The sequence below is a fragment of the Callospermophilus lateralis genome, chromosome 3, assembly GCF_048772815.1.
Source record: "Callospermophilus lateralis isolate mCalLat2 chromosome 3, mCalLat2.hap1, whole genome shotgun sequence".
Classification (NCBI taxonomy): Eukaryota; Metazoa; Chordata; class Mammalia; order Rodentia; family Sciuridae; genus Callospermophilus; species Callospermophilus lateralis.
The window spans coordinates 81,926,412-81,937,297 of NC_135307.1; the positions used below are offsets into that span (position 1 = coordinate 81,926,412).

Here is a 10,886-nt window from a genome sequence, read left to right on the forward strand (position 1 = left end):
TACTTTCATTTACTCATTCCTCCATAGTTACAAAGTGCCTAATCTGTGCCTGAGCAAAAAGCAGTGAACAAAAGAGTCACAGCCTGGTGGACCTTACAAATTCAGCGGGAAGAGAGACAATAAGAAAACAAACATTAATTATAAATGATTTTTTTCAAAAGGCTATAGGGCTTTAAAAAACAAAAGGCCACCGTGGTAGAGTGGAGGCCTATGCAGATAGAGCAGTCAGGCAGGCCTCTCTCAGGAGGTGACATAGAGATGTGCACAGGAGGACACAATATACAGAGTGGGAGGAACAACTTGTGCCATGGGCCAGGGTGAGAGGAGCAGAGTACAGGTAAGGGTGTGCGGCAGATGCAGGCACTTGCAATTCATGGCATGAAGGGTTATTGGGGCACAGTGGGAATCCACTGACAGAACCACAATCATGGGGATGACATGGATCTCATTTAAACTCTTCATTTCCTTGGAGAACCAGAGGAGAGAAATCAAGAGTAGAAGGGGGAAGACCAGTTAGAAGGCAATTTCTGAAATCCATGCCAGACATAATGGTATCTTGGGACAAGGTGTCCAGAATAAAGCTAGAGAGAAGAGCATAGGCATATTACAGGTGTATCTTATCAGCAGAATGAAGTAAATTGCTTATAATTTGGGTGTGACATGTGAAGGAGAACATCAAGGATTACTCTAGGTTTTTAGCTTACATATATGGCTATATAGTGGCACCATTTGTTAAAAAAATATTGATATAAACAAATTGGGGAAGGTGGTGGATAGAGAAATAAAGATCAAGACACAGTAATTTAGCATTTCATCTAATCCTGTAAGAAAGAAGCTTGGGCTAAAAATACAAAGGTTGGCTCATCAGAAAAGAAACAGATTTATAGTCAAGAGAATGAATGAGATCTAGAGAGCTGAGAGTAAGCCAGTGGACCCAGCCCTGAGCCCTGGAGGACTGAACATTTAAAGACTGAATTAGAAAAGTGGGAGAAACCTGCAAATGAAATAGACATGACTACTGTGGTCCCCTCGTATGAGTGGAGGATTGGTTCTAGGACCCCCCCCCCGCCCGCAACATGATAATAAAATCTGCAGATGTCAAGTGCCTTATATACAATGGCATAAAACCTACACACATCCTCCTGCAGACTTCAAATCACCTCTTGATTACTTACAAAATCTAACACATTGTAAATTACACATAAATAGTTGTCATATTGCACTGTTTATGGAATAATGACAAGGAAAAGGTCTATATATATTTAGTACAGGCACAATTTCTTTTCTGAATACTTCCAATCTGTGTTTTAATCCACAGGTGCAGAACCCACGGGTAAAGAGGGCTGACTGTAAGGGGAAAGGGGAAAGCTCAAAGCCAAAGTGTGCCATCTGGGCACATGTTGATATCTTGGCACCAAAACTAAGAAGGAAAATTTTAAGAAGATTTTAAGAAGGTGTGATGAATACTTCTAGGAGGTTGAGGAGGATAGAGACAGAGTGTGGGTGAATTTAGAATGGAGGTTGCTGAGCTTGACATAAATAGTCTAGAGTCATCTCAAAATTAATATGGGCAAAAATGATCTTCCCTTGAAAACTTGTTCTTCTTCTAGGTCCTCAGGTCCTTAGGTGGTGTCGCCCTTGACTCTTCTTTTTCTTTCAGCCTCTACCTCCAACTCACCAGCAAATCCTCTTGGCACTAACTTTAAAATATATTCATAATCTGACCACATATCGGCATGTCTATAGCTATTATGTTAGTCAGCTTTCAGCTGCTGTAACAAAATACCTGAGAAAAAGGTACTCCTTTAAAGGGTTAAAAATTTATTTTGGCTCATGATTTCAGAGGTCTTAGTCCATGGGCAGCTGGCTCCATTGTTTCTGGGCCTGTGGTCCAGCAAGACTTTACGGCAGAAAGATATGACAGAGCAAAGCTGCTTACCTCATGACAGCCAGAAACAGAGAGAGCACACACCTGAGGCTGGGAACAAAATATCCCCTTCAGAGACAGCCCCCGTTGACCTACCTCCTCTAATTAGGCCCCGTGTCCTAAAGGTACAGGCAAAAGGTTCCACCACCTCCCAATAGCATCACCAGCTGGGGGACCAAGCCTTCAACACAGGATCCTTTGGGGGACAATCCAGATGCAAACTATCACAGCTATCATGCTAGTGTGTCTCTCCCCCGGATCACTACAATAGCCTCCTAACTAATCTCCCCAATTCTATTCATCATCGCTCCTTACCAGCATATCTTCAACAGGTGGTCCTTTTAAAAGATAGGCAGGCCACAGCACTCTGGCCAAAGCCGGCAATGGCTTCTGATATATACTCAAAGGAAAAGCCAACGTCTTCACAGGACTATAAAGCCTTATGCACTCTGTCTCCACACTTCCAACCTCCCACCTCCCCTTCCTGCCATCACCCCAATATCCTCTCTTTCTCCTCTCCTTGAGTCTTTGGAGTTTTGCTACACCAGCCTCCTTGTTCCCAACTTGGGGCTTCTGCTCTGGCTGTTCTCTGTACCTGAGATGCCATCCTCCCTCCACACAGCACACAACCCACTCACAACTCTGTCAGGTTTCTGCTAACTTTCTCAGCGAGGAGTCCCCAACCCCTGTGCTGTTCCCGCCATCTCCTTCCTCTGCCTTATATTTTACAATACTTAAAGCCACTTCCCATATTCTACACCTTATTTGTATATTTAAAGACCAAGGTTATTTCCCTGTCCTGCTGCTTTGAGATTCATGTTTGTTTCCTTAATATCTCAAATAGTGCCTGGCACTCAATTATTTGTTGATTGGGTAAATGAGTGGTGAACTACAATGGACCAGGAGAGATGAGAGGAAAGGGTGTGGAAGACAGTCCACATCGCTGTTAGAAGGAATTAGCATAAGTGAGTCTCTGGGCAGAGGCAGTGCACATCAACAGATGAGGGGAAGCACAGCACGGCTACACTCGCATGGATTAGACCATCAAACCAACAGATTAAACCACCCAACAAATGAAATGCCATGGTCCAGGACTGGGAAAAACCCAGGCTTCCTATTTCATTTCTTTTCTCCTCAGTGTCTCTGGACTATTTTCTTTCTGCTACTTTTCATCCAAGATGTAATGGACAGAATTCTAAGGTAATCCTTAAGATTCCTACCCACTGTTCCCTGCATAATTCTCTGCCTTTGAGTCTGGAGGAAACTCTAGATATAATAGGACAGCACTCCCTTGTCTTATGTCCAAAATGATAAGCCAGAGGCTATGGCACACGCCTGTAATCCTAGTGACTCAGGAGGCTGAGGCAGGAGGATCACAAGTTCAAGGCCAGCCTCAACAACCTAATGAGACTCTGTCCCAAATTAAAAATAAAATGGGGCTGCAGATGTGACTCAGTGGTTAAGGGCACCTGGTTCAATCCCCAGTACAAAAAAAAAAAAAAAAAAAGATAGGATAGACACCCCCATGATTATATAACATTGCCATTATCAGATTGGAAGGATGTGCTGCCTTTGAAGAGGTAGCCGCCATATTGTGAGAGGGAGTGTAGCTTATGGCCTGAGAGGGACTTCTAAGATCTGGAAGGGGTCATCACCCAGAGCTGGTAAGGAAAAGGGAACCTCAGTCCTACAATGAAAGGAAGTGAATTCTGCCAATACCTTAATGAACTTAGAGAAGAAGATTAGCTCCTGCCGGGATTGTGTCTCTGGTCAACACCTAATTTAAACCTGGAGAGAGTCTGAGCAGAGGATGACACTGACCCATGCCGACTCCTGACCAGTGGGAACAGTGAGATAATAAGGGTATAGTGTTAAGCTGCCCACCTTGTGGGAACGTGTTACACAGCAATAGAGAACTGAAACGCAGGTCCATGTTTGCCCCTTACCAGTCGGGAGACCTGAGATTGCTGTGACAGCGCATTACCCCAAGGGAATAAGAGTGATAATGGAAACAGTCTTAATTCTGAATTGTCCCAATCACATGTTTATATCTCCATGCCCTCTCCATGCAGTTTCCTAAGAAGTTCAAACCCCAGGACAAATGTTGCTTCTTCAAAGAAACGTCCCCTTGTGACTACCTCCACCCTCCCCTGATCAGTACTCCTACCCCTGAGCAGTACTCCTACTCTTTGCTTGCACAGCAGTGGGTTTGTACATCTGCTAAAACTTTTTGCAAAGATACATCATAGTAACATTTTCTATGTCCTCCCTCTGCTCACCCAAACTCTTGTCTGGGCATAGCTGCTCCAGGCTCCCACATAGTGCCTAGAAGAGAGCCGGTGCTAAACAGGTGGATAAAATGAGGCTCTGGATGAACTCAGGCTCTGTGCCCGGGAGGGAGGGTGAGGGTTGTGGGGGTGGCTGCTTCTTCTCCAGCACAGCTGATCAGGCCTCTGGTGTTAATGGAAACTTTGAGGGCCTTCTCCATGACAACAGCTGGGTGACTAACCAGGTGCTTCCTGTGCTAGAGGGGCAGATATTTACTCTCAGAGGGCTGGTCTGAAATGAAAGGTGTGTTGGAAGCAACAGGTGACTGGTGCTGACAAAGATTCAGATTTTCCCCAAAGGGGAGGGCCAGCAGCCCTGTCCTGATTCAATCCCCATGCTAGGTTTGCAAGCATATGGATTCAAATTATTTGTGTTAATGCACTTCTGAAACCAAATGCCAATCTAAATGCACAACAATCTCACAGAGTTCTTTTTTACTTAGTGGCTTAAAATCAGGGGCATTCACAGTATTGACAGAACCCTGGGGCAGACAGCATTGTTTGGACATCACAGACTCAGAAAAGATTAAATATATTCAATTCATTGGGTATAGTGTTTGCTGGGTTTGTGTTTTAAGAAAACTCAAGGAGACTTTTTCTTCAGGATCCACTCCTATGGGTAAGAATCTCTTTATAAATAAATCATTAAACCACACACAAATGAAACACAAACCTTTCTAGTAAGTTTTACAACCATATTGCCAGAAACTTACAAATATTTAGGAGGGAAATGGTCTTGCTACTCTGAAACAATTTAATTATTCTTAATTTATTATTCAATAAAATTGTTATATTTTTAATTTTTGTTTTGTTTTGTTTTGATAGCAGGGATTGAACCCAAGGGCACTGAGCTACACCCCCCAGCCCTTTTTTATATTTTTATTTAGAGATAGGGTCTTGCTGAGTTGCTTAGGGTCTCAGTAAGTTGCTGAGGCTGGCCTTGAACTCGAAATCTTCCAGCCTCAGCCTCCAGAGCTGCTGGGATTACTGGCAATGTGCCACTGTGCCTGGCTAAAAATCTTTTTAAATTCTTAATGTGAGTACTTCTTGGCTCCTCTTGGGTATACTGGAGTCATCTTAAAACCAAATCAGATCATATAGGTGCTGTTTGAGAACCTTTTACAAATACTGTCTGGCATTGACTCAAAGAGGAAGGTTTTGGGGGACACAATCTCCCTAAATTCAACAGGAAGGTAAAACACGAAGCCTGGAACCTAACCTTTCTTTAGGAATACCACTGAAGTGCGCCCCTTTATTCATCCATTAAATATTAACTAAACAACTACTATGTAGCAGACTTGGTGCTAGGAGCTAGGGCTACAGCTGTGAATTAGATATAAAAGGTCTCTACTGGCATAGTATTTATATTCTCATGTGGGTGTGTATGTGTGTGTGTGTGTGTGTGTGTATATATATATATATATATATATATATATATATATATATATGCATGAATGTGTAAAATGTGCAGAATAGGAAGAAGAAAAGGAAAACAGAAAGTAAAGTCCCAAAACGATGCTACTTATTTAAATTGCAAATAGTCATATACCATCAGAAAACAGTAAATACCTTCAATGCTCTGTGGGCCCACAAGGTTCATGGCCTGATGAGCTGGGTACTCCACCCGTGGTCGGGCAATGCCCAATTGCTCCATCACACCATGGAGCAGCCTTTGGATATCTGTTTCTGAGACCCTGTCAGGGGTCCGTGGGCTATAAGCAAATGCTGGAGTCCAATCAAACGCCAACCAAAACAGCAGGCCAGATAGAATGGTAGAAACCATCCTGGAGACCATTTTTAACCTGCAGAAAGAACAAATTTACATCGTTGCCTTGTCTGGCAATTGCTATAACACAGCTGTGGCAAGGACCACACAGAACCAGACTACAGTGAGAAATCCCCAGATTTGCTTTTGTCTTAAGTGTCCATGCAAGGCAAGACATCACTATGGTGAGGAAATAAAGAAAGAAAACAGTCTAAAGTATGCAATTCCCTCTGATCTTGCATTCTTGAGAAAGCTAGGCTGGGATGACAGTTCTCACCAATATCATTTATGCTCCTTGCAACTCCTTAAAAGTCTTACTTTACCTCTAACTCCACTACTCTTTCCCTAATTTACTAAAACAAACAGAAACTTCTTTCAATTTTGAGAGAGGGTGTCATCTTGAGTTTTTTCAATCTCAAAAAAGAAAAGTCTAACCAGAGGGAGTTAGGAAGATACAAACAACAAAGGAGCACAGAAAATTCATGAGTGGTGGCAGCATATTTTAACTTTGCAAATGATCAATACATTTGAGATTGTGAGGAGAATGAAAGTACACACAGTTCAGGCCCTATCTTGCAGTCTGATGGGGAACATGAAGCATGCTTGTGTGAACACATACTATCTGGGTGACCTTGGGAAGTACCTCAGCTTTCTCTTCTGCAGAAGGGTGATAATAGTGATGTTCCTTATGAGGCTGTTGTGAAGATAATCACATAAAAACATGTCAAAGGGTTTGAAATACTGCCAGGCACAGAGTGCACCCTATTGCTATTATGATGTTGGTAACGTTGGTGTATAACTGTGCAGGTGATGACTTGGGGAGGCCGTAGTGAGGAGGAAAGACCAAGTGGAGAGTCAACCTGCCTACATGTTGTTGTCTATGGATATGCCTGCAAAACAACAGCATAATATTCATGCAGCTTCCCCCTGGAGCTGCTTAGCCTGTTTAGGATGCAGGCTTCAGGCAGCAGTCAAGCACACCTCCTTTTGAACATTCTACTGGGGGTCGGGGGATCAGAACCTACAAGGAGGCAAAGCCACGTATTTTCTTTCCTGAAACTGAAGCGTTCATTCCGTCCTTTTTTTTTTTTTTTTTTTCTGTAAAGAAAAGGCTTTTTCTAGTCATGGCTAGATATGAAACCTTGCTCTTCAAAGAGCTGAGAACAGTTTTTCATTGCAACACTATACTGTGCAATTATGATGAAAAAGCCAGAGGCCTCTCCATCCCTCTCCATCTTTCCCGTATTGGCTCCGAATGCAGCTTATTTGTTTCCTTCCCACCCCAACGCGGTTCTGGTTTGATGGACAATCTCCTTCCTGGGGACCTCCTTTACCCCTTATTCATAGCTAACCCCCGATCCCCACCACCACCCCGCATCCTTTGTCTGACCCCAACCCTCCCCACTCCCAGCCCCGAGGGAATTGCATATTTCAGTGGGCGTCAGGGGACCCCCGCGGGGTCAGTGTGGAACTCACCGAGGGCAGCTGGGGAACCTAGCGCGGCCTGGGCCTCGGTGCGGGTCTGGCCTGAGCAAGCGAGCTGGATAGCTCCTGCGTCACGCCCTCCGCATCTTAGCTCCGCCCCGACCCCTCCTCCAGCAGGTGGCAGTGGCCTCCTGGTAGCTCCCGAAAAGCAACCCAGGGGCTGGCGCTTCTCTGGCCTGTAGCTGCAGCAAGGCCACCGGTTCTGCCTACTCTGAAAGCGCCTGCATACCCTCTTCCTCCATCGGACCCGGGCGGAGGTCTTTCACCTGCTTTCTCTTCTCAAGCAGTTATCTAAACAACGTGCCTGACGGCCACTGTACAGCATATCTTTAATTTTGTCCCGCAAACAGAATAGCTTGTTTTTTAATTTTTGTTTTTAATTAAGTCCTAGCTTAAAGAGGGAAGAGGCAATGGTAGACATGACAAAAGACGATCCTAAGGATTTTTTAGACTGGCAACGATAAGGGATATGTTGCTTTCAGAAGTCCTTTTACTTGAGCAATAAAACCGTTAAGATATTTAACATAAGACGCTAGAAACTTCCATTAAAGTGGCACACTTGGAAAGTCTAGAAGTATTAGCTATGTTTTTTTTTTTAAATCACCCCTTATGCTACATTTTAAAAAGTATACATTTATCCATAAAGCTGTACATTCTTCCTTATGAAAATACTATTATATTGTCTTTTGTGTCAGAATAGCTTACAAACCCACTATTCTTTATTTTTACTTAATGGGAGAGACAGACTTGCTCAAGAGTCCTGTTCTGGGAGTTTGTTGTTTAAAAAGCAAACATCAAAATGAAGAGGAGAAAGAAAGACTTAAGCATAAGAGCAGGGGGCTGCTTCTAAAATGGCAGGGGCCAGTTTGCAGACAAGATGAACAAGGTTGGGTGTGATGACCCATGTGTGTAATCCCAACCACTCAGGAAGCTGAGGCAGGACTGCAAGTTCGAGGCCAATCTTAGCAACTCGATGAGACCCCATCTCAAAATAAAAAATGAAGAGTTGGTTCAGTGGTTAGGCACCCCTGGGTTCAATCTTTGGCACCAAAAAAAAAAAAAAGTATGAATACAACATGCACTGATTCATTCAATCTACGGCCCAGAAAATCATTCTTGAGTCTTTGTGCCCAAGGTTAACTTTAAAGCGATTAACATGGGAAATAGGATCTGGGAAGGTAGCTCCAAAGGTGGAGTTCAAAAAGAACTAGCAGGAATGGGTATAAAAAGTGTTTGGCAAAAAGCACCTTTTAGTCCAATTTGAGTCAAGAAATCCAGGAAAGGCAACTGGCTATAGGGAAGGGAACTTGGAGGTAAAGGAATAAGGTGGAGTTGGGGATTCCTGAGGAGCAACAGGAGGATACCCAGGTTGATCAGATATTCTACCTGCTTAAAGGTGATTTGGTCTGGGAAACTTGAGGCCTTCTGAGGACCCCTCATCAAAGTCTCTGAGAAAAATGAAGGAAATGGATTTCTCCCGTGTAGGTTTCCATTTTTCTCCAACCTAGAACAGTATTAAGATAAAGACAGATGTATATTATGTCTAGGGCAACCTCCCATAGGGGCTCAGGACCAAGGAGAAAAAAAGTGCTGGCATTTAGTGCCAGCCCCAAAAAACCCAAGTAACATGTAGAACAGGATTACCTGCAAAACCCACCAGCCAGCCATAATCCTGAGAGCTCACCAGGGCAGCAGGAGGTTCTGAGACCCTGTATTCTGAGTTCTATTTCTAAACTTCCTCACCAAGGAAAAACTACACTCTGCAGAAATAAACACAAATAGCTCCAGAATTTATGTTTTGTGGTTCTGGGAATCAAACCCAGGGGCTTGTGGCATTTCTAATCTTTAAGGAATTAATTTTTGAGTAGGGATGCCATGAGGTCCTGAGCTTCCTCCATAGTATCCAAAATTTATATATATATATTTATATATATGGATTTAACCCAGGGATACTTTATCATTGAGCCACATCCCCAGCCCTTCTCTAAAAATTTGAGATAGGGTCTCATTAAGTTGCTGAGACTGACTTTGAACTTGTGATCCTCCTGCCTCAGCCCCCCAAGTCACTGGGATTACAGGCATGCACCGCCATGCCTGGCGTGGTTTTAAATGTTCATGATTGATGTAACTGAGTTCTTTAAGTCCTGAATTCTATTTTAGTATTGTTCACTGTTAATGCCATGAAGTTAACATTATCTCTGTTCTGTGTAAGAAAAAGACATTAATTCAACTCTAAACTCTAACTTTTTAGACTTTCTCCAATTATTGTTTCCAAGCTATTGATTTCCATACTCTCACATATTGTATTGAAGCTTTTAGCTAACAAAAATAGGAGTGGGTATTTAAAACAATGAACATCTTTCATTACTGACTCATCTTTCAGAAAAGCCAGTAATTCAGGTGATTTGTACAGTTAACATCCCATGCCTTCTTACTGCATTAGTGTTCCAATTCAACATTTTATCCCTCTTCCCCACAGTTACAAAATGACATCAAAAACTTTAGAAGTGAAAACTGCTTTAAGTCAGACAACATAAATCTCAATATAAGAATGCTTTCTGCCTCTACTTACTATCAGAAATATAGGCTGAGCATCCCTAATCCAATGCAAAATCTGTAATGCTCTGAAATCATTACTGTTTTGAACACTGACACGAGGATCAAAGTTTCAGATTATAGATAAAAAGAAAAAAAAAAATCTGGAGGTGTCACTCAGTGGTAGAATGCATTCGGAACATACCCAAGACCCTGGTTTGATCCACAACATCCTAAAAAGTGTTTCAAATTTTACATTAGAAATGTTCCACCAATGAAGTCTATGTAAATATTTCAAAATCTGAAACATTTCTGGTCCCAGTTTAATTAAGGTATCCTCAACCTGTACCATAAACATCTAAAATGTATATATAGTCTATATTACAAACTTGTTTTGATATCAGATAAACATGTGTATAACTACAGATTAGTTTTGAGAAATGATTAATTTTGAGGTTATAAATATAGAAAAGAGGACAAAAGCTTTAAAATAAATTTAGACAGATATGCTTGACAATTTGATTCAAGATATGGCACGTTGGATTCCACTTTGGATTTGAGTCTCAGGCAAGTCATTTTGCAGAAAGTTATCTTTAATATCTATGCTAAATAAATAACATTTATACACAAGATAAAACCATCATAAGTTTTATCCAAATAAAATTTACAGAGGTGCATCTACTATTTAAATTCTAAAATCCAGCATCTGCAATATTTAAAAAATCATCTTGATTAAATTTTCAAGTTCAATTATTCCTCCTTAAATAATTTCCAATTCTATATTGGACAAAACAGATACAAATGCATTTGTGCAAATTACTTTTAGAAACAGAGTATGGCCTAAAAA

The 10,886-nt window shown here is 42.0% G+C and overlaps 1 protein-coding gene across 1 annotated transcript in view; it reads right to left on the minus strand.

Annotated features, from left to right (window-relative positions):
- Scg5 (secretogranin V) overlaps positions 1-7,528 on the minus strand; it is a 53,977-nt gene extending 46,449 nt beyond the window's left edge. Inside the window, exons 1-2 of the mRNA XM_076848469.2 lie at positions 7,496-7,528; positions 5,824-6,056 (exon numbers count right to left, since the gene is read on the minus strand). Of these exons, the coding sequence (XP_076704584.2) occupies positions 5,824-6,049 (226 nt within the window). The 5' untranslated portion in view covers positions 6,050-6,056; positions 7,496-7,528. The remainder of the gene's footprint in view (positions 1-5,823; positions 6,057-7,495) is intronic.
- Between the last annotated feature and the right edge of the window lie 3,358 nt (positions 7,529-10,886).